The following is a 24,529-nucleotide window of genomic DNA, read 5'->3' as shown; positions in this document are numbered from 1 at the left end:
ATCATTAACTCCATTTCTAGCTCCTCTCTTCTCTCTGGAGAATGAGGGGTGGGGCTGAAAATTCTAAGCTTCTAGTCAGAGCTTGGTCTTTCTGATGACCAACCCCCATCCAGAAGCCTGCCAAGAGTCACCTCATTGGAACAGAAGACATTGCTATCACCCAGAAATTCCAAGGGATTTAGGAACTCTGTGTCAGGAACCTGGGTCAATGACCAAATATTAGAACAAAAGATGCTCCTAGTGCTCTTATGACTTAGGAAGTTACTGTGGTTTTAGGAGCTCTGCGCCAGGCACTGGAGGCAGAGAGCCACGTGTATATTTCCATTATCTTGCAGAGGGGTTCTGTCTTTCCTACCCACTCAGCACCATGCTGATCCTGCAGAGAGAAGCTGCAAGAAAGATGGGGGACTTGGAGTGGTCACGTTAGAGAGACAGATGCTTCAGTGTTTTATAACCAGTGAAGACTGAGGGTTCTCTCTGGTCCATAATAAGCCAGAAGTAGGCTGCTCAGAGTCGTCCAGACCCGAGGAAGAAGTATTCCCTGTGTTCACCGAGAGAAGAGGAGCTAGACCCAGTTATTACAGGGACCTTCCCTTGGTTAATTATGGGTTGTTATCATGTCCTTAAGGAAGAGGAATTGGAAACTAATATCATAACTCACTCTGGAGCCTAATGGACACTATCCATTTATGGATGGCTCTTGTGGCCTAAATAACATTTTACTGTAATCATCAAATCTTAAGTCAAACATAAATGATTATATATAGTTTCTTAGACTGCGTCTGACCCCCATTTACTGATGAGCATCAAGATTCTGGGGCTCAGAATGGGCAGCTCCGGTGAGCAGTGGTCACTCACGCACGTCTTTCTAAAAGTTCACGTGTGTCTGGAGGTGCAGCTCGCACAAAGGGTTAGGATTTGAAGGCATCTCCTCTTTCTTCATCCAGAAGAGTTTCCTTTCTCTGGACAGTGACCTTTTGCAGCTATTCCTTGTGTGGGAGGGAGGCCAAGCCGAGGCAAGGCCCAGAGGCAGGAGCAGCTCCTGATGGCCTGTGAACTATGGGACACACAGAACGCACAGGACAAGGAGGGCTGTTTCTAAATCTTGCCCCCAATAAGGTCGTTTGGCTTAATTCAGATGCTGTGCCCTTGGTCAGGCCTGATTGTACAAGTCCATGTTTGTGTGGCGAAAGCATTCACTCTTTCTGAGACTCATAGACTGGGCAGAGGGAAACTACCTGTGGCTCCTTCTCAGTGCCCACGTTCAAGACCCATTTAGGACATCTTCTGTTAGTAACCATCATGATTTTCCCCAAATAGCCAGTAAGTATTTATTTCAGCAATTTGAGAGGTGGATTTCGTAGGTTTTATCCCTTTGGAGTAATGCTCTATGTTGCTTAGCCACCCTATACTTTGTGGCTTGCTTTGGAAAATACATTTTCTTTGCTTCTTTCTGTTTTTAAAAAAAAATCCAGTAAGGTGTTTCCTTGAGTCAGATCTTTTCTTGGTATGCTTAATAGTAATTTAGCAGAAATTTTTAGCCTTGCGCTGGCACTTCCAGCCTCACTGGGAGCCTGCTTATAGCACCAGAACAGCCAGTGTGTGGGAGGTGAGGCTGAGAGTGGAGGATGATTCTGCAAAAGTAACTGTGTTTCCCACACGTGCCCTCACATGCTCTCGTTCTCTCTCTTCCCTGGCTTCCTTTTATTCCACTCGCTTTTGTGCTCTTGAGGATAACCCCTGCTTCATTAATTTAGCTTTGCTCTGTCACTTCCCATGACATCCACGTTCTTCTAGAATGCTAAGTCTGATACAAACTTCATGCCCTGGAGCAAAAAGGAAGTAGGGTACTGGACTTAAAAAGATACAAGTGTGTCTTGGCTCTCTCTTCTTTGCATTTTGTTCTGCTTCCATGGAAGACCCAGATCTGTGCACCTTGGTTAAATGCTGAGTCTGAGCCTGGTCCAAGGATGGTAGGGTTGGTAGAAAAGACTGTTTGGTGTTGGCTGGAGGAGGAGCCACTGAGAACTTGGGCAGTGGTGATGGACCAGTGACAACTGTGGAGCTAGATGGAAACTTCCTAGGCTTCATGACATTTTCGAAATAATTTTCAAGCTCAGACTTCAGTGAGAAAGAACAGAGGAGGCATTTGTTTCCAGGGCAGGAAAATGGGTGGACCAAATGATAGAGTCTCAGTGTATATAGTTTTCAATAAGTTAAAATAAACAGGGTTTTCTGAGACACAACTGAGATATGTAATGTTATATAAAGTGATAAAACCATAATCTTTGGCTTATTTCTTCTGTGGGACAGAAATAATTTGTAGCTTATCAATCATCTACAAGTTAACATCTAACTTTACGGTTTCTGGACTCTACAGTTTAGTGAATGTTAAGCCAACTTATCTTCCATAAAGCATCAGGTGCCCTGTGTAACTTTGTGAGACAGTGCTCTATGTGACCTTGAAAGGACACCTAGTCATATTTTTGCCTTATCTCCAAATTTCAGATAATATTTCTTGACAGTACCTATGGAACCATTGAACAGTCTTCTGATTTCTTGTTTGGCATTAATTCTAAATGGTTAGCTATTATAGGGGTACCCATGGTTTGAACATTGTCTCAGTTGCTCCATCCTTCTTTCTTTCCAGTGCGGTATGTTGTGACTGTCTTCAGGGCTGATGGCCCCTAGGGAAACCACCTGGATCAATATTCTTTCCTTGTCCAGCTCTCTTGTTTTTTTCCCTTGGTCCAGATGGGAAAACTTCAATCATGGGGTAAAAATGGGGAGGGCATGATTTAGAAATAAAACTGTATTTTTATCTAGATTCAGAACAGAGTTTTAAACAAATCTTGTGAAATAACTCGTTTCAATATAGGTAAAATGGCTATTTGATCTTTAAGTTTATAAGCAACAGCATTTCTTATTTTTTAATTGAAAACTTTAAAATTGCCTCTTTATTGCCTGAAGCAAGGTTTTCTTTGCTAATGGGTTGATCCCTTGTGCATGTACAGGCACACAACACACAGACATACATACAATAAACCTTATTAATTTAGACTTCACCAAAGAAAAATGTTTGATAAATTCAGACACACTAGATTCTTATTTAAGAAAAAGCTAAATATTGTCCTTTGTAATGCCTGCTGTGCAGACCGTTTTATGTGTCAATTATGTTATTTAATTATGTTTCAGGAGCTATGATTTGACCCCCAGAGTGACAGAACAACAAATGGTTCTAATGTATTTCCATAGTCATTTATTTCTTCTGGGGCCACTTAATCGCAAGGAAAATGCTGCAAAGTCAGAGTCCAAGATCAGAACCTCCTGAGAGGGATTGAGGGGAATAGGAGCGGGGTGAGCTGGAGTCAGAGTGAAGCTAGGAGCCATGAGTCAAAAACAAGACCCAAGTCTATGTCATCAACAAGGTACCCTCTTCAAATATAAAGACAAATATAGGTTAAAATTAAGTGGATGGAGAAAGATATACCACGATAACACGAATCAAAAGAAAGTGTGAATAGCTCTTCAATATATTAATTTCAGACAGAGCAGATTTCAGAGCAAGGAAAGTGATCAGGGCTAAAGAGGGGCATTACGTAATGATAAAGGGGTCAGTTCTCCAAGAAGATATAATAATCCTGAACATGTATGCACCTAACAATACAGCATCAAACTACATGAGGCAAAACTGACAAAACTTCAAGGAGAAATAGGTGATCCACTATCATAGTTGGAGACATCAATACCCCTCTCTCAGAAATGGAACTGTGGGTGAACAGAGTTGGCGTGGTGCAGGGCTGCCAGGGAGGCCTTGGCGCTCCAAGAATTCCCAGACGTGCATATTTTTTTAAATTTTAATATTTATTTAACCCATATAGCTAAAGCACTGCCGTCTCAATATAAAAATGAGTTCAACACTGTCATGATCAATATAAAATTATTAAGAAATTCATATAAGTATATATTTTACACTTAGCACACATCTCAATTCAGACTAACCACATTTTAAAAGCTCAGTAGGACGTGGACAGCACAACTATAGCGATTGAGTTAGGTTAAGGTTGGAAATAAAGATTTGATGGTTAAATTCGAGTTAGAGAATATAGAGAGAAGGGAGGTGTCTCCAGGTACCTAAAGAATAGTAAAGAAAATCAAGAATGAACATGCCCCTTTAGCCTCCTCTTAGCTCAGTCTGACGAAGCATCAGATGTAATGAATATCATTCTCCATCTGATTGAACCTTTCTCCATTGGGACTGGTTTTCATCTGCCTTTGGTAAAACATTTCAAACTGTGTGTTAGTTGGCCCTCAGTTCAGACCCAGGTGTCACTCACCCATTTTGCAGACTCATGTTGGGCCGAATCCCTTGCTTGGACCTGCTTTACAGTGGAGTTGGATCCTACTACCCACAGATTAGTCTGAGATCTCGCACGCATCAGGGCAGAAGGAAAGGCTGTGTAAAACCCTGAGGACGTAAGGTATGGAAGGAAAGTTGGTGCTGGAGATATGGAGCTATGGGAATCTGGGGAGTGGAGGAGAGAGGGGAATGGAACGGCAAACCAGAATGACATGTGCATATTTACGGTTCTCTTTTCCTAATAATTAGTTCGTGGGGATTTAACTTCTGTAGCGAGCCAGGTTCTAAGGTTCTAGGGATTTTTGAATGGTACAGCCTGGCCAGTTTCTCCACATTGTGGTCTGAAGACCATATTAGGGTCACAGGGACAGGGGGTTGTTAAAAATGTGTAGATTCATGGTTTCCATCTCAGATTTACCAAATCAGAATCTGGGGGTGGGGCGGAGAATCTCCATTTTCAACAAGCCCCCCAGGTGAGTCTCAAAAATTTGAGGAAACAAATTGAGGGCACACTGCATGTTGACTAAGAGGAAACGAAATGGAAGTCTGTGTGTGTAGAACTGATGTTCCACGTGGGCATCCACAGAGCTGGAGAAACACTGAACAACGAGCACTAAATAAGGGTTTCAGGCGTTAGCATCATGTGTTAATTAGAGTTTCTTTTTTATAGGAAAGGTCATGGTGCAACACTTTCCCCCTTGCTCTACTTTGGAAACCACAAGAATCCCCAAGCAAGCTTTAAGTCTAAGACACTGGGAGAGAATTGTTCATAAACATGGCTTGGGTCTGCATTGGTGTGAACTAGTTTGCTTTTAAAAGCTTGTTAAAATGACTTAATGATCCAGAAACCCTACTGGTCTACTGTGGTTACGTTGTGGTTGAGGGATAGTTGAGCTGAGGTTTACTGGGCTCCTGCCATCTGTCAGGTAGGGTGCCAAGTGCTTCACATGTACCATCTCATTTAATGAGGGACACTTGTCCCAATTCACAGTTGAGGAAACTGAGGCTCAGAGAGCCAAGTGCTGTGTCCTAGGTGACACAGCCAGGGATGGCCAAGGCCAGGATGTGAACTGAAGTCACTTTCTCTCTAACATCATTGCTTGGACAACAGGCTAAATTATTTTTTTCTGACCTGTGGAGACCAGTGGCACAACATCCTAAAAGTGACCTTGAACTCCACCTGGGACTCAGGTGGCCAAAGTCCAGTAATCAAGGCAGGAGTAGCATTCATTTTTTTAGTTTGTGGAGAATTTGATATTTGTGAAAGCAAATTGTTCAGTCTGTAGCCTTGAGGAAAGGAGTCTATGAAGAAGCCTTCTGCCTCCCATCAGTCTCAAACAGTGTACCCCCTGCTGCTCTAAAGAAGAGTTGGTAAAGGGGGAATTTGCAGAGCTGAGCAAGATGGCAGCTCTTGACACATCCCTCTAAGGATTGCTGCCTGTGAGGAAGACAGGACAAGGAGAAGGCATGGTTCTGGGAGAAGGCCTAATCCTTCTTCTCCTTATCTTTTTTTTTTTTTACAACTTTTTTTTTTTTTAAACTTTGGGTTTATTTATTTATTTATTTATGGCTGCGTTGGGTCTTCGTTTCTGTGCGTGCGCGGGCCTCTCGTCATCGCGGTCTCTCTTGCTGCGGAGCACAGGCTCCAGACGCGCAGGCTCAGTAATTGTGGCTCACGGGCCCTGTCGCTCCGCGGCATGTGGGATCTTCCCAGACCAGGGCTCGAACCTGTGTCCCCTGCATTAGCAGGCATATTCTCAACCACTGCGCCACCAGGGAAGCCCCTCTTCCCCTTATCTTACCTTCTATCCTAACCTCTTGTTTCCACCATTATTGCTGAGCATGCAGAATTTTGCGATGTGGTTAAATGTCACTTCCACCCATGTCCTTCGTTAATACAATGCAGGAAGCCAGCTCTAATAGGCTTCCTTACTGTCCCTAGATTTTTTTTTCATAAAGAAACATTTTAAGAATGAAAATGATTCAAGCGCTTTTATATTGCACTTGAACTTATATTGTACATCAACTTATATCCCTTTGATATTATACTTGCAAACAGATATTTCTACGGGTTTTGTGTGAGTGACCTATAACCTTTGTTTAAAAAGTTTAACCTCCTGGGATGGACAGCCTTGCAAGTTCCATAGGGCTTGGGGCTGTGGGTGGCATTTTCTATGGTGTGGTGATGGGGTTATGGGGTTAACTGTGATAAGACCTTGGAATGTGAGTGGGCCATTGGCGAGCCTGGGCCTGGCCAGGCTGTGGGAGGACGGCCACACAAAGGGCACACTGTCACATTCCTCTGGGGTCACCGGGCAAGCACGGTGGCTGCTTGCCATTTGGCAGTGTTCCCTGGTATTTGCCTGGGAGTGGACTCCTGGATTCCTTGGTGCAGGGAAGCGCAGTGCCCCAGGCAGAACACTGCTCTTGGCTCAGCCACAAGCCCAGAGCTGTACAAGCAGTTTATGGAGGAGGTTGCAGGGCTTATAAAGGATCATCATCGTGGGAAGAGACTAGGCACCCACCCAGAGGGTAGGAGCATGGGGAAGACCCTTTAATTTCAGTGTTTTGATTCTGGCCCTGCCAAGTATATGGCATGGTCCCCTCCAGCCTCCAGATTTGGGAGTGCATTAGGGGAGGGGAATTGGGTGAAAGCTTCAAGTAATAAATGGGATGTTCAGTGCCTAGTGAGGACTGTCTCTGTCTAGAGCTGCCACGGGCTCCTTCTGAAGAGTCCCAGGGTTTCTCTGAATAAGGCAAAGCTTCACATTTAACTAGCTTCACATTTAACTAAGTGTCCTCTCTCTATACAACGGTGTGCTAGCAGCTGGCAAGCAAACATGTTTATGACTCGGTGATCTTTTGATAAGAGCTCATTCCTGAAAGGCAAATGGAAACTTCCAATTAGAATTCATGTCAGGTCATAGGGTGGAGTATGGAAAAATATCAACAAATGCAGGCACAAAACTGGGAAAGCCAAAATAATAAGGGAGCTGCAAGATTGTAGAAATGAAAAAGGGCATTAAAATCAATAGATCAGAGGAAAGGGAAGGCCAAGGCAAGTGACACTTATGACGCCTTTATATGTTCAGGAAAAGCTGATACTCCTGGGAACTAAAATAGCAGAGATGTCAAATGTTTAACCTCAGTGTTAAAAGAAAAAGAAACAAAAATGGAACCACAAAGGTTTTTAAGATTATAACCTGTGAAATACAAAGTAAAATGTTAAACTAGAATAGAAAGACACAGAATAGAATAAGGAAGAAAAGGATTGAAAACAAACTAAGATAAATTCCAACTTTGGAATTTAATTGTTTGTCCTAGAGTTTTTAAGAAAACAAAGATGATCTTGAAGGGCAGAACAAGTCATCCTAACTCATATTCCTGAAACTGTACTAGAATAAATTATTCACAGGGGAATACTAAACATTTGGATGCACACGTGGTGCTAGTTTCATTTTGCAAAACAGGAAATATATTACACCAATGTAATTCATTTATGGCTGGAAGTCTTGTTGGATGAAAGAAGTAGTGCATCTGAAGTGGCTGATGTTCTGAAATCATGCTATTGGACAGTCTCAACAAGCTAGAACTGCGCAGTCTGAAACACACGTGCTCCTTAAATGGGTTCAATAGACCCCATCTACAAGGTATGCTAATTAGTGTTGGCTTGAAACCAGTATATATGTATATACTAGACATACTTCGTGTGTCAAAGGGCTCCAATGTCATTTTGTATAAATTACAATAAAACCTCATTGTTTAAACTAGTGACCAAAGCGTACAATTCCTAGTGGGTCAGACACGTGATCTCAGTGAACTCATGGGAGGTGAGTGGGTGGCCTGGCCAGTGGGTGGCCATTGTTATGCTCCCTGCCATGGGCATGCTGAGCCTGTGTTACTTGATCAGGTGGGTTTTTAAGGGAGGCTAGTTTTTCAGATTTTAGGGGAAATCTTCTAATTTTTAAACATTGGCATTTAGACCTCAAAGATATGGCTGTTCAAACCCCCAGTGTGCTAACTCTGGCTTTAAACTTTAGAGTAAATGGGATGACAGGTGAATGTTTTCTGGCTCCTTGGCGTGAAATGAAAGAAATAAAAAAAAAAAAAAAAACCAAAGCAAGTTTGTGAAAGTAAAAAGGGTTTTCTTTTATCAAGGTCATAATTGTGTAATTTTAACAACTTGAAGAACAGATGTGTAAAGAGATTGATGGTGTGTCAGCTTACTTATTACTCTTTTCTACTCTGAGCCTTAGTCAGATCTTTGTGATCTGTGTGTACCTAGACATGTATGATATATATTTGTATACTTATGCACATGTCCATAGGTAAAAATTCCTCCGCACAGCTCTTGGTACTGATTACTCACTTTCTTCCAAACTGAGCTGATCCTTGGGTTTTTTTTGGCAGACGCAGTGGGCTGCAGAAGGAGGGGTAGTGGCAGAAACAGGGCTATTCTCTCTGAAGTGGTTTGTAGGATAAGAGGAGGATGAGATGGAGGAGCAGGGAGATTAGTTAGGTAGGAGTCTCTTGAAGTTGTCGCCACTAGAGTTGTTGAGACCAAGAGTTAAGGATAAAGTAGCTTCAGTGTGATGAGGAAGGGCTTGATAAGAGCATTATGGGCTGTATAAGATAAGACTGGATTTAGTAAGTGATTAGTGATGGGGAGACAGAGGAGTTAATGATGATTACCAAGGCTCAAATCAAAGAAACTGGCAAATGATGGTGAGGAGAAGCCGGTGGTGAGTACTGGGGATCAGAGTGATCAGCGGTGGTGAGTCTGGCTCGGGACCTGTTGATTCACAGGTGAGACTCCAAGTCTGGATATAGAGCTTGAGCGCCATCTGCTTCTCTGCATAGAGGTAACAGTTGGATCTAGGGGACCGATGAGATCCCTCAGCAACTGACAGACGGAGGTAAGAGACAAAGACCCGGGTCCAGGAAAAAGAACAGGGAGCTAAGTGGAATCCAAGCGAGGAAAGAGTTTCAAGAAGTGGAGGACTGTCGATGTGGCACATATATACAATGGAATATTAGCCATAAAAAGAAACAAAATTGAGTTATTTGTAGTGAGGTGGATGGACCTAGAGACTGTCATACAGAGTGAAGTAAGTCAGAAAGAGAAAAACAAATACCGTATGCTAACACATATATATATGGAGTCTAAAAAAAAAAAAAGGTTCTGATGAACCTAGGGGCAGGACAGGAATAAAGACGCAGATGTAGAGAATGGACTTGAGGACACGGGGAGGGGGAAGGGTAAACTGGGACGAAGTGAGAGAGTAGCATTGGCATATATACACTACCAAATGTAAAATAGATAGCTAATGGGAAGCAGCCACATAGCACAGGGAGATCAGCTAAGCTCTGTGCTTTGTGACCACCTAGAGGGGTGGGATAGGGAGGGTGGGAGGGAGACGCAAGAGGGAGGAGTTATGGGGATATATGTGTACGTATAGCTGATACGCTTTGTTAAACAGCAGAAACTAACACACCATTGTAAAGCAATTATACTCCAATAAAGATGTTTAAAAAAAAAAGTGGAAGACTAATGAGCTCCCACTTGATACCTGGCATCATATACATGTTCTCACTGAAGCCTCTTGAGGGCTTAGGAAGAACCATGGTTGCCTGATTGTTATAAATAAGGAGACAGTTAAGCCAGGAGAGGCTGGCAAGGAAGTGGGATCGTGGGACAGACTGGGATCCTTCAAGAAGGTGGGTGGTGAAAGGAGTGAGAGGGAGCTTGGTGGGGACAGCACATCTGAGAGAAAGAAAAGGGCATTTCTGAGGATGTCCTGAGGGGTATGTTTGTCATCTAAGGGAAAGGATCAAAGGGAGAGGGGGATAGAGAAGATGAAAGCTGGAGATGGAATACATAATTGATGGGGCTGAGTCAAAAAGCAGGGGGTGAGAGATGGGATCAAGAGAGATCTTCAGAGTGACAGGAACCTGAAAGGAAGCTGTCTATGGACAGAGTACCTGAGCCCCAAGCAATGGTGAAACATCACAGCAGGAGAGCCACAGGTTTGAAAGGAGTGACCAGTTCTGGAGGCCGATGGCCAATTTCACATTAGCTTGAGAAGCACTATTAGCTGTTTATTTTCTTTTCATCAAAACATTTTCTATGGATCGTTCATGTTAATTTGCATGAATTATAGATTCTTCTAATTTGCATGAATTATAGATTCTTCAACACAAATTAATCCAGCCTAGATTAGGTAGAGATGACTTTAATTACCTTTCATTTTTTCCCAAGGAGACTATGCTATTGCTAGTTGCTGTCACACGAGTTGGTTCTGTGTTTTGTTTTTAGCTTCAGTGAAGAATAGGGCTACACATCAAGAGCTATATTAGAGGAATTAATTTGTTATTGTGCTTACATCCTTATCAAGATAATCGGTTTAACACATACTGTTGTGATTGAGATTTTTCTGGAAAAAGCTCCCTGTTATATGGTTAGAAGGAACTTGGATTTTGGAGTTATTTGGTACATATATGACTATAGTATTTCCCAGTGGTGTGATCTTAGGCTAAAGGAATTGCTTTATATTCTCCAACTATAAGGTCGTAATTATACCTTACAACATTTTAATGATAACTAAGAATCTATGAAAACACCTAGCACGTGCCTTAATAAATGGTGGAAATAATGATAATAATCACTAAATGAACTGAGGACTAAATTTATAAAAGCTATCAAACATAAAAGCATAATGTATACAATATGTGTGCGTAGTTTGTGTGTATACGTTCGTATGTATAGATGAACAGTATTTTCCCATTCTCTTGTTGGCCATTTGAATTGTTTCCAGTTTTACTCTATTACAAAGCATGCTGTTGTAAACATTCTTATACATATCTTCTGGTACACATGTGCTAGACTTTTTCTAGGCTTTCTCCCTGATCATGGAAGTACTCTTGTGCTCACCTTCACCTCTGCTAGGTGTTGCCAAATCATTTTCTAAATTGGTTGTGCTCATTTGCATGCCTACCAGCCAAACTTTAAAATGTTTGCCAATCTCATGGGTATGAAATGGTATCTTGTTTTTTAATTAGTATTTCCCTGATTACAGATCAGCTGAGCATCTTTTCATGCTTTCTGGCCTTACAAGTTTTCCCTTCTGTGAAATGCTATTTATGCTTTTTGCCCATCTTTTTTCTAGACTCATTTTTTAAAAAAGTATAAAAGGTATAAGGGCACGGAGTCAGGCATCTATCTATCTATCTATCATCTATCTACCTATCTATCTATCTATCTATCTATCTATCTATCTATCATCTGTCAAAGTTCAAGAGTCAATTCATACTAACCTTAACTGACACTTTATCTGGCAGAAGAATCAAGTTGATTGCCTGTACTTGATAGATGCCTGTATGCAACAGTGCTGAATGATAAGTGTTGGATGAATCAAATATGGGGAGAAAAACAAGCCTGCCATTAAAGATGTAAAGTGAGCACATCAAGTGTGATACCTTTCCATAGGGTGTGACCATAGGGCCTGGGAATCTGAATTTTGAACAAATTCCCCAGGTAATTCCTATTTCTAGATATCTTTGAGAAATCCTGCTCAAGTCCCATTCCTGAGACTGACTTGCAGTGGGGGAAGGTCCTTTGAGTGCTTTTCTTTTTTTTCCTTTTTGGCCACACCACGTGGCCTGTGGGATCTTAGTTTCTCAACCAGGGATTGAACCCAGGCCCTTGGCAGTGAAAGCACTGAGTCCTAACCACTGGACTGCCAGGGAAGTCCAAGTGCTTTTCTTATGACTTCTTTGGCACAAATCTACCTGGGAAGCAATATAATTAGGGGAAAACAAGTGGCTCCAGAAAGAAGTTCTGTTGGTTTCACATAACCAGCTAAGCTCCCCTCCCCAAGTGCTTAAGCCTGTGCCAGATGATTCTTGGCTCCTGCCAACCCACTGCTGACCGTGGGCCACCTGACCTCTTTAGTGTCCCCACTGCCAGGTACAGTGACGTGTCTTGTGATTTTCTCCATGGCCCCCAAACCTGCTTCTTCCCCACTGCTGCCAGGGCAGTCCTTCTAAATGTCCCCGGCATGAGACATTTCAAGGGATTTGAGGGCTCTTACAAAAGACCTAGCTGCGTCCTGTCCCTTTTCAGAAGCACTTTCTTTTACCACTTCTTGCCTCTCACTCTGTGCTTTGGGCATGTTGATCTCTGCACGTTGGGAATGTGGGACCATCTCTCTCACGCCAGTCATTTTGCCTTAGATCTCCCCTCCCATTTCTCTTCCTCTGGCCAACTCATCCTTATCCTTTAAGACAGTGTTTCTTAGACCTTAACATGCATACGGATAACCTGGGGATCTTGTTAAAATACAGATTCTGATTCAGTTGGTCTGGGGTGGGGCCTGAGATTCAGCTTTCCTAGCAAGCTCCCGGATCCTGCAGGATGGTGCTAGGTCTGGGGACCACACTTGAAGACTCAGCTTGGCATTACCTGCGCCTCCCCGAGTTGTAAATGCCCCTCCTTTGTGTTCCTAACACCTGGGCCAACCTCTGCTGTGCTTCTCACACTGTATTATGACAACTGCCTTGTCTATCAATAAGTTTCTTGAGGCAGGAATTGTGCCTTGTTTATCTTTATCTATATTTGCAGTGCCTGGCATACAGGAAACACTCAACAAATATTTGTTGAACAAATAAATGATTCCAACAATCCAGACAGACATTTGTCTGGCTGCATTTTGCTGTTTGTGGCTGTTTCCCTGTTGAGGCCAATGACTCATTGCTTTTCCAGATGGCGCCCTGTGGCCTGAAGGGTTGGCTCCACTCTCTACAAAGCATCAGACCTTGCCAGGGGAGGAGCAGCGGAGTGGGTGGTTAGCTTTGGCATTGGAAGAATCCAACTTCTTTGTGCCTAATTTAGGTCAAGCTTAGTGGGTCTAAAATTAGCCCTGAATTCTGTATTTTCTTTGGATGGTTTTCTCATGGTTGTGAACACACAGGCACACATCTCTTATGGAGTAAGTTTCTGAGGTTGAATAGCCTCTTCCTCTTCTGACCCTGTTCTCCACACACGTGCCGGAATGAGTTTTGCCAAATGGAAATTTGGGTTATGCCACTCTGGGTGGCCCCCTTTCTTTTCGGGGAAAACTCCAGGTCTCCCTTCCTGGCTCACGGATAGGGTGCCTGGGATGATGCATGCTTACACCTGTTGTCTCCGAGTTACCCCCTTTCCCTCTCAAAGCTGTCCCAATTAGGATGATGAATAATGTGACTGCCCTATTCCTAAGGCCTCTCCACACACCTCATGCTTTACCTTTTTAGCCAAGTCACTTGGTTGTGAGGACATTTGCACCACTGGTCCAGTCCCAAGCTTCCAGCTCTGGCTGCAAATTCTCATGAAGGGGACCCTGCTACCAGCTCCCTCTTGCATTTGCTCTGGACAGTTATTCTGTAAACTGGAATATATTATCTACTTTAACCTATAATTAACTGTACATTCTCTAAAACCCAGCAAGATCAAATAATGAACACAGTGGTTTATGTTCTCCCTCAGCACTTTTAGCAGAAATCTCCTAATGATGGCATTAATCCTTTAATGGACTAATGGGTGAGACATTCTACTTGTGGGTGAGTAAATAGTAGCTGGATGGGAGAAGAGGTTGCAGGTATGTAGTAGTTATTTTGCTTAAAGTGTGTAATCTTCCTCCTCTTCATAAATTTGTTTTTCAGTGCTGATTGGACCATGGAAAGAGTATTAGGTGGAAAGCCAGAGAGACCTACGTGAGGCCCAGGCAGTTTCTCAGGCAGTGAGAGTTAGTATTCACACCTGTAAAAATGAAAATAATAAGACCTAGTTTATGTGGATAGTTATGTTGATTAATTGAGATAATGTGAAAATGTTGAGTTATATACAACGTAGGTAAGACTTTCTCCTTGTTTTCAAGGTCTAAACCAACTGAATTATTTCTGTTTGGAAACAGTGGCAGTGCTACAAATATATTATTTGGTCTTGACTTGTGGCACTATGCTTTTCTACTGTGATGCCACGTTCTGTTTTTAAGCCGGGAAAGTGTCTTTCTTCCCCTTTGTTCCTCTACGTATTTCACTGATGCAGCCACGTTGAATCCCTTCATGTGCCTGACTGTTCCTGTCTGAGTAACCACTGTGTCTGCGATATAAAAGAACTGCTCTTATCTTCTGAAAACACAGCTGCTTCAATTACATCACGCCAGACTTTCTGTTAAGGAAATCTCCATTGCAGATAGTGGAAACCTAGCAAAGATGGAGATTCAGTGCTCTGCACATTTTTTCTGTGAATCTTGGAATGTTTTTAAAACCAGAAAGTGCAAAGTGGAGAGGTAGGCAAGGGAGAGGCATTTAAGAATTTCTATATTGTCGAATGTTTGTTGTTTTGAGGAACTGCAATGTGAACATAAAAGGCGCTCTTTGTGTTAGAGCAGGAGAAACATTTACCATTCAGCCCAAGGGCAGCGTTTAACAGGGTCGCTGTGAATTTGCCCAGCCTCTCAGTGGTCCATGGGCATCACCAGGAGCTTGTTAGAAATGCAGTCACAGGCCCCTCCCCAGACCTCCTCAATCAGAAGCTGCATTTTAACAAGACCTACCAGTGATTCAAATGCACATAAAAGTTTAAAGAAGCTTTGCTCTTGGCCAGCGCTGTCCAGTGGAACTTTGTGAGGCGATGGTGGTGATCTATATTTGTGCTACCTCGTATGGTAGACAATAGCCATGTGTGGCTGAGAACTTGAAACAGGGCTAGAGTGACCAAAGACTAAAGTTTACATTATATTTAACAATTATAATTTAAATGTAATTAGTCACATGTGGTGTGTGGCTACCAAATTGAGCAGCGCCGCATGAAATTCTACCAGGTTTTGCTTGCGGGATTCTTCGTGAGGGTAATGCCGGCTCCCCATCACTGCCAGGGGGGTAGTCAGTTCTCCCTGCATGGCCGAGCAGTATCACTGCATATTCCAAGGTCCTTGTCCATCACTGTGGCCCATGCATAGTCCCTGGAATGAGTCCAGGAGCCTTGGCACTCCTGACACCCTTACTTTCTCCTCTGGAGGCTCAGAATGGTTAGCTGGTCAGTCTTGGAATCAGATAGGAAAAAAAAAAAAATCTTGACCTGCCCTAAGCCAACACAAGACACTGAAAACTATTGTTTTTTTTTAATAAATTTATTTATTTTTGGCTGCATTGGGTCTTTGTTGCTGTGCACAGGCTTTCTCTAGTTGCGGCTAGCGGGGGCTGCTCTTCGTTGTGGTGCACGGGCTTCTCATTGTGGTGGCTTCTCTTGTGGAGCACGGGCTCTAGGCACATGGGCTTCAGTAGTTGTGGTGCACGGGCTTAGTTGCTCCGTGGCATGTGGGATCTTCCCGGACCAGGGCTCGAACCCGTGTCCCCTGCATTGACAGGCGGATTCTTACCCACTGCATCTCCGGGGAAGCCCACTATTCTTTTCTAACTGTGTTATTTCTGTTATTTCACAAATCCCTGAAGATCAGAAGACGTACTTCTCTACTTTGCTTCATCTGCAATGTATCTGACTTATAAAATATAAATTGATGCTTTTTATTGGCTTTCTTTCTCCTTTAATATTTCACTTCCTCCATAGGGAACTCTAGTTCAAATTATTTTCTTTATTCCCTGAAGAGGTCTTGAGAAACTTTCCTTTCTACATCTTTTCTCAACCATTCCTTCTCTGTCCTCTTGGCCTAAGCCACGTCCGAGTTGGGGCAACTACTCCGTAAATATCACCTGTGCTATTGTGCTGACTTCAGCAGATTCTGTAACTTTAAGACGTCTCTTGTTTTTCCTACCTCCTCCATGCTGATCATCTCCAATCATTGTTTCAAACGTGAATTCTTTTTATCAAATTTGGCAACACCAAACACTTCCCAGCTGTTCACTGGGTACACATGGCCAAGCAATGATGCAAACATCTGTTCTGGCTGGAATAACCCTCATATTTCAGCAAATGGCGTTCTGGGACCATCTGTCTCCCCCTCCTCCCATGTGACCTCAGAGTTCTGTTGAGGTGAGGGAAATCAAAGAGCCTTTTGGTGAATGAAAATGAAGTTTAGTGTCATAGCAAATAGCTTTTACTCTATTTTATCTTATTCAATAGTTTTATTGAAACATGTATTGACAAATGTACATTTGATTACACCTTGGAGATGTTTTATCATCAGGTATAGGGGACCTTGTCATCTCTTTATATTAACGTTTGTCCTTAAATATCACCTGATTAGGAGGCACCCTCACTTAGACCCTGAGAGTGGGAAGGGCCTGGAGTGATCATCTCATCGTACAGAGGAGTAAAGCGTCTTCCATAGAGCTTCCCTGGGTGTGGCCAAAGAGCCAGCTTAGAAGCCTGGGTCTCTTGACTTACAGGTCTGTAAGTGGGCTTCAGGGGGTCCATGAACCCCTAAAATTGTAGCTAGGTTTTGTGTGTGTGTGTGTGCAGTGCTGGGGTAGAGAATCCAAAGCATTTATTAGAGTCTCAACATTGCATCATACTATTCTTGTCCTTTTGAATTCTCCTGGTTTGGTGATTAGTTTGACCCCCAATTTCTCAGATTTAGGATGAGGCATATTTAGGATATGGGCAGATTTAAGATGAGGCATTTGCTAGAAAATGATGATATGCAGAGAAGTTAGCTATACCGAGGGAGAACTTTGTTACACACCATTCTGCCATTGGTGACTGCTGGCTTCAAGGAAGAGAGGGCAAGAATATTTAGCCTATTCAGAGGAAAGTCATCACTGTGATAAGGAAAGATAATGCTCAGCCACTATCTCATTGATCAAGGGAGAGCAGGGCCATCCTCTTATGTGAAATATAGCTTTTTGCATGGTTTGTACAGATTTTGGAGCCAAATGACCTGAGCTTGGAGCTCTGCTCTGCTACTGCCTGGCTGTGTGGTCTTAAGCAAGTGATTTATTTTTGAACCTCGGTTTTCTCATATTAAAAATATAGGGATAGTGATACCTGCTTTGCAGGGCTGTGATGAAGAGTCAATGCAAGAATATGCAGAGAGTCCCGAGCGTACAGTAGACCCTCCACAAATGACCACCATTTCCATTATTCTCTGGTGACCATTTCAGAGCTGCTGAGGACTTGTGTCTTTCTAGATCAAAAGGCATCTTTTAGATTTACTGTTGCCATAAGCAGAGGAGTGGGCTGCTGAGGAAACCCAATTCCTGGGATAGCCTGCCTTTGAGCTGCTCTGAGAATGATTGTGGAATATGTATATTTGTTAATTTGGAGACTGCAGGAGGTATAACTGTTTGCTTATAGTGTCTGATTCCTTAAAATGTAAATGCTCAATGCCTGCATCTGTGAAGCCAACTGGTCTACTTGCTGCTCTTCAGCCTTTTGAGGGAGTTCAGGACGATGTGGTAGATTATTCTTTTCTTTGCTAGCTCTTCCACTCTCTTTCTGTCACCATCCACGAGACGTTCCCATCTATCTGCTGGAATTCCATTTCCTGCAGTGGAGTTTACAGGTTAACAGAGCACATGATCTTACAGGAAGCTAGGTGTTGGCTGGACACATCATTTGAGGAACAGAGCCATTAAGACACTTCTTTTCTAGCAAATGTGATCTGCTTTATAGGGAGAAATAGGAGAAGGATATGACTTTCTATTCTAAGCCACAAATGAATCTTCATGTGTAGGGAATATGCAGTTTCTAGTCCGTGGTCCACCTTAGGTTGTTTTGTGGTTTGGGTCAACTCATTTCCCTTGTCTATGGAAAAGAAGTGCCTCCAAGAGCTGGTGTAAAGGACGAACGTTTGTTTTATAATAATAATAATAATAATAATAATTGGGTATTTGGGATTAGCAGATGTGAACTCTTATATGTAGGATGGATAAACAACAAGGTACTATGGTATAGCACAGGGAACTATATTCAATATCCTGTGATAAATCATAATGGAAAAGAATATGAAAGAGAATATATATGTATAACTGAGTCACTTTGCTGTGCAGCAGAAATTAACACAACACTGTAAATCAACTATACTTGAATAAAATTTAAAAACAATAATAAAACAAATTCAGATGAGACAGTTACTTAACTCTCTCAGTTGGCTGATGTAAGTGCTTCTTAGAATAAGGTGAACACAGAATATGAACCATGCCTCCCAGGTCTTTCCTGTCTTGCTTCCCACAATTCCCACCATCTCCACCACACACACCCACACACACACACCACACACACACACACACACCACACCCACACACACACACATCCAGCCCCTCATGATCATGAATCCTGTGATGACTTCTCTTGCATGTAATATGCTTGTGAGGCTGGGGACCCATCATAATGCCTGTTAAAACTACTATGAACACATATTTTCTTTTAAGGCTTCTCTTTTCCCAAATTAAAAAAAAAAGTTACAGCAAAAACAAACTCAGCTGTAGACTTTATTTAAAAGCAACATATACTTCACTAGTCAAGTTCTCTAGGAATAGAAAACTGCAATTCAGGATAAAAATGAGCACTGGCTTATGTGTCTTGCCACCAACAGAAATCTAACTGTACCTCCAAATATATAACTAATGCATGCCATAGAAGGCAGTTGTATTTTTAGGTTTAGGTGTTTTTAGTTAATATTCAGTGCATTCTCTTGAGAGAGCAGCACTGGTGAAAGGAATGATTCTGACAGGTGCTATTTCATTCTCACCTGGGAAGAGTTTCTTTCTTAATCACCACCCCTGTGGTTGTGCTTCTTCCTCTTTGTGTGAGATCTGGTGACTCACTGTGATGACTGAACGGGTAGCCTTTCTCCAGTCTGTGGCCCCATCTCTCTCTATTATCTTGGTTCCCACTGCAGCTCACTCCTCTGTGTTTCTTTGCTTTACCCGCTCTTCCTTCCCTGTCCTTCCTGGAGCCTGTGGCCTTGAAGCCAACATCACACTACCAGTGTTCTCAAAGTGTAGCCCCAAACTAACAGCTTCAGCATCGTCCAGTGTGGTAGGCAGGATGATGACCTTCCGAAGAGGTCTATATCCTAATCCCTGGAATCTGTGGGTATGTTAAATTACAAGGCAATGGGGAATTAAGGTAGCACATGTCATTAAGGTGGCTTAGCAGTTGACCTCAAGATAGGGAGAGTACTCTGGATTACCCAGGTGGGTCCAATTGTAATCACGGAGTCTTTAAATGTGGAGGAGGGAGGCAGTGTCAGAGCGACGTGTTGCAGGAAAGACTTGCCCAGCCATTGCTGGCTCTGAAGATGAGGAATCATGGCCATGAGCCAAGGAATGCAGGTCACCTCTAGAAACTGGAAGAGGCAAGAAAATGGATTCTCCCCTAGAGCCTCCAGAAAGAAATTCAGCCCTGCAGACACCTTGATTTTAGCCCAGTGAGAACCATTTTGGATGTAACGTTTTGAATTCCAGAACTATAAAGTAATAGTTTTTTTTTGTTTTTTTTTTTAATTTATTTATTTATTTTATTTATTTATTTTTGGCTGCGTTGGGTCTTCCTTGCTGCGTGCGTGCTTTCTCCAGTTGCGGTGAGCGGGGGCTACTCTTTGTTGCGGTGCGTGGGTGTCTCATTGCCGTGGCTTCTCTTGTTGTGGAGCACGGGCTCTAGGCGTGCGGGCTTCAGTAGTTGGGGCACGAGGACTCAGTAGTTGTGGCTTTTGGGCTCTAGAGCGCAGGCTCAGTAGTTGTGGAGCACGGGCTTCATTGCTCCGCGGCGTGTGGGAACTTCCCGGACCAGGGCTTGAAGCCTTGTCCCCTGCTTTGGCAGGCGAATTCTTAACCACTGCACCACCAGGGAAGCCCAGAAGTAATAGTTTTAACTTGTGTTGTTTTAAGACACTAAATTTGTGGAATTTCTTATAGCAGCTACACCTTGAACTTCTTAGAAATGAAAATTCTAGGACGCCCCCGACTCCAGACCTATTGTATCAGAAACTCTGGGGGTAGGGCCCAGGAATCTGCATTTTAACAAGCCCTCTGGGGGAATCTGATGCATGTAAAGTTTGAGAATCTCTAGGGCATCTGTTTCCAAGTGGAAGGAGAAAGGAGTGGTGTTTGGTGAATGTGGCTGGGACGATGCTGTGAGCTAGATGAAACGGCGTGGCCAGGTGACTGTGTGTGGGCTCACCACTGAGCTGACTGGCTTTGCATGACATTGTTGTCCCTAGAAAGGGACAATATGTAATTTGTGATGTGAAACAACATAGCAAACTGCTCCTGCAGCTGGTCAGCCAGCTTTTCAGAGAGAGAGATGTTTTAGGGACATCCTTTAGTCTCTTTAACTTATCACAGGTGGACTTGTTTATTACAAAGGTAGCTGAGTTAGAGTGGGTGGCAGACTTAAGGCCAGGTGCTGCCAAAGGAGAAGTTAAAGAAAGGATGTCACATCCAGTTACTTGTTTATTTAGCATACATTTAGCCTACCAGGTGCCAAGCACTGTGTGAGGCTCTGACGATAGAGGCTGAACAAGGCAAACAAGATCCCTGCTCACAAGGACCTTTGTTCTAGTGAGAGGAGACAGCAGACATATACTTTGATAAATTATACGATTTTTTTTTCAAGTTCAGAGAAGCCTCCTGCCCAGATCCGCTTGGTTTTGCTTTGTGCCATAATACAGGGAAGTTTAGAATGGGAAGTAACTGAACTATGTTCCAGATCACCTTGCAGACTGAGGCTGGTGAAACAGAAGTATGCATCCTTGAAGTGCTTCTTGATGGACACTTTGAAAGCCTTTCAAGAAAAGCAATGTAGACAACATCTTGTATCCTGTACTAATGGAAACTGTGGTTGAGAACTAAGGGTAAGCGATGAAGAGAGTGGGCTCGTGGGAGCAGGTTGGGACCGCTGAGAAAGTATGTTGTGATGGAGGAGAGATGGGAGGAGAGGCTGGAAGGCCCCTTTCAGGCTGTTCAAACGAAGAAGTCCCTGTTGAAGAGGAGATTCACTTTATATCTCTGGGATAATAACCTTCCCCAAGTGCCCAGATGCTGGGCTCTGAAGTGGGTTTAAGGAAGAACAACCCCCTCTGAGAAGGTATATTGTTTATTCCTGAGGATGTGTATTTCACTTTTGGACAGGAGTCAGCTCTATGTCCGATCGATAAGAAATAAATTATGCAGGGCATTATCTTGGTTGGGTATATACTAACGAACTGCTATTCCTTTCCCCTCTTTCTTCTTCTCCTTCATAAATTCCATATGAATCCCCTTTTCAGTGAATCCCCTTTTCGTCTCCCAGGAGCATAGTTTTACTGGTTGTGGCCTTTGTTCATGATTTATTCCCTGCATGTTTAAAAAGAGATGCCAGACAGCTTACAGTGGAGTGCCAGATCCCTTCCATTTGTCCTTCCAGAGCCACTCTGCCTTCTCTGCCACAGAAGGGTGATCTGATCAATGACATTAGTACAAGAGCTGCCTTGTCCTTTGGCTTCCAGTTGGGTTTGACCAATAGGGACCACAGCCAGGAGGCTGCCTGGTTGAGTGAGATCTGGGTATTCTAACTGAGTGTGCCACCTGCTTCCTGTTGGGATTTTGGAAGATATGAATATCAAAATATATAACAAGGAGATAAACACCATTAAACAAATCAAAAGGCGTAGGGATACAGAACTAGGAATTGAGGTAGCCATGACATTTGTGTGCCTTTTCGTGTGTATTGGACAATTAGATATCTGTTTTTTGTGAACTACCTGTTCAATTCTATTGCCCATCTTAAAATTGGGTTGTTAGTCTTTTTATTTATTTGTAGGAATGTCTTAAAAATATATTCTGGACATCAGTCTTTTGTCAGATATAAGTATTGCAGATATCTCTCCCCAGCCTGTGACTTGCCTATTCACTATCCTAATGATGTCTTTGTGTAACAGATATTCTTAATTCTAATGAAGTCCATTTTATCATTGTTTTTATTATATGGTTAGTGCTTTTAGTGTTCTGTTTAAGAAATCTCTGCTTACTCTAAGCTCGTGACGATTATATTTTCTTCCAGAAGCTTTATTGTTTTACCTTTCACATTTATGTCTATGATCCATCTCAGATTGATTTTTTAAAAAACAGCCTTATTGAGGTATAATTTAAATACCAGTAAATTTACTCAGTATTTAAAAATTTATTTATTTGTTTTTATTTATTTATTTTTGGCTGCGTTGGGTCTTCGTTGCTGTGCGCAGGCTTTTCTCTAGTTGCAGTGAGCGGGGACTACCCTTCATTGCGGTGCGCAGACTTCTCATTGCGGTGGCTTCTCTCATTGCGGAGCACGGGCGCTAGGTGCACGGGCTTCAGTAGTTGTGGCACTCAGGCTCAGTAGTTGTGGCACATGGGCTTAGTTGCTCCGTGGCATGTGGGATCTTCCCGGACCAGGGCTCGAACCCATGTCCCCTGTGTTGGCAGGTGGATTGTTAACCACTGTGCCACCAGGGAAGTCCCAAATTTACTCATTTTAAGAGTTTCATTCAATGATTTTTTTCAAAGTAAATTTACAGAGTTGTGCAACTATCTCCACAACGTAGTTTGAGAATATTTTCATCGCTGAGGAAAAAAAACTTGTGCCCATTTACAGTCATTCCCCTTTCCCACCCTCAGCCCCAGGCAGCTACTCATTTACTTTCTCTCTTTATAGATTTGCCTTTCAAATTCATTGTGTGTGTGTGTGTGTGTGTGTGTGTGTGTGTGTGTGTCTATGTGTGTCTGTGTGTATATGTATGATGTGTAGTTATTATGCACAGACCTTAACTCCAAGCTTCTTGGAAGCCAGAGCAAAAAGGGCATCCCAGTGTTTTTCATGGTCTTCCTGGCTGGTCCCTGCTAGGACTACAATTCCATCATTTCAGGAAGAGTTATTTGTATCAAGTCTTATGACAGGCATTGGGTAATATAATGGGCAATGTCTTTGGCTACATTTTGGCATGAGATAGAGAAATCCCCAACAGTTATTTCTTCTGTTGGCACTCTCTCAGAGTTCAAGAATTACCTATCACCCAGTTGAGACTAGGGAAGGCACTTCTGTGAGAAGCTACAATAATAAGGATTATGCTCATGGATTTCTGATGATCTAAATGAATACACTGGGGGAACTTAAGGCAGCTAAGGCACAAGCAGGCAGTATGGTTCTGTTAAATACACGAGTCTGAAGCAGGGTTTTGGTGAGGACAGATCAGTCTTTTTCACAGTTGGATTCTCTGATGGGTGAGTGTCTGAAGTGCCCCAAAGCTGTATTGTTTGTTTATTTTTTTTCTAAAATTTCCCCCCAGCTTTACTGAAGTATGATTAACAAATAAATTAATATATTCAAGGTCTACAATGTAATGTTTTATACATGTACATCATGAAATGATTACCATAATCAAGCTAATTAACACATCCATCATTTCACATAGTTACTATTTTGTGTGTGTGTATGTGTGTGGGTGTGTGTGGTGAGAACACTTAAGATCTATTCTCTGTTCTCATAGCAAATTTCAAGTATACATGCAGCATTAACTATAGTCACCATGCCGTACACTAGGTCTCCAGAGCTCATTTATCTTATAATTGGAAGTTTGTACCCTGTGACCTATATCTTCTCTCCCCAGCACACCACCCCCCCGCCTCAACCCCTGGTAACCACCATTCTATTCTTTGTTTTTCTGAGTGCAATTTTTAGTAAAGTAGGATCCATGTGCTGTATCTAACCACCAGATATTCAGGTAGCAGAGCTGTCATATTGTGAACATTTAAGGGCCTGGTGTGTCCTTGTATTTCTGCCTATCAATGGCTGGCACACTTATCCCTTGTGCATGGATGCCAGGGGTGCTGTGAGTGGGGCCAGCATTCCCCACTGAAAGGACCTTCCATTCTGCTCTCGCACCTGGAAAAATAGATGGCTGGTTCCCTAGCTTTCTGCAACATAAAGTATGAGAAAAAATGGTTTGGAGCCTACATAATTTTAAGAGTTCTTACCACTTCGCCACCTCAAAAGATATACTTATACTTTTGATATACCCGACAGGCTAGGTTAATTTTAAAATATAGCCTTACATAGCTGTTTGAATTGATCTGTTGTGTAGAGTTACTTGTAGGCCATCAAATATTGAATATCTGCCAAATGCAATGATTTATTTGGACCATATTTTGATGTTGAAATGTTTTCAAGTCGTCATTTAGCCAACACGTTCAGCTGCTCACAAAGGCTACTCT

At 42.6% G+C, this 24,529-nt stretch overlaps 1 protein-coding gene across 6 annotated transcripts in view; it reads left to right on the top strand.

The window, feature by feature from the left end:
• Positions 1-24,529, top strand: part of FRMD3 (FERM domain containing 3) — a 371,558-nt gene that overhangs the window by 164,004 nt on the left and 183,025 nt on the right. Inside the window, exon 1 of one of the 6 annotated variants that reach the window (XM_068552179.1) lies at positions 7,875-8,010. The exons of the other annotated variants lie outside the window; for them this stretch is intronic. Within the exon in view, the coding sequence (XP_068408280.1) occupies positions 7,984-8,010 (27 nt within the window). The 5' untranslated portion in view covers positions 7,875-7,983. Of the gene's footprint in view, positions 1-7,874; positions 8,011-24,529 lie in introns of those variants that run through there. 6 annotated transcript variants of the gene reach the window in all.

The sequence above is a fragment of the Eschrichtius robustus genome, chromosome 10, assembly GCF_028021215.1.
Source record: "Eschrichtius robustus isolate mEscRob2 chromosome 10, mEscRob2.pri, whole genome shotgun sequence".
Taxonomy (NCBI): Eukaryota; Metazoa; Chordata; class Mammalia; order Artiodactyla; family Eschrichtiidae; genus Eschrichtius; species Eschrichtius robustus.
This window is presented reverse-complemented; position numbering and strand designations above follow the sequence as displayed.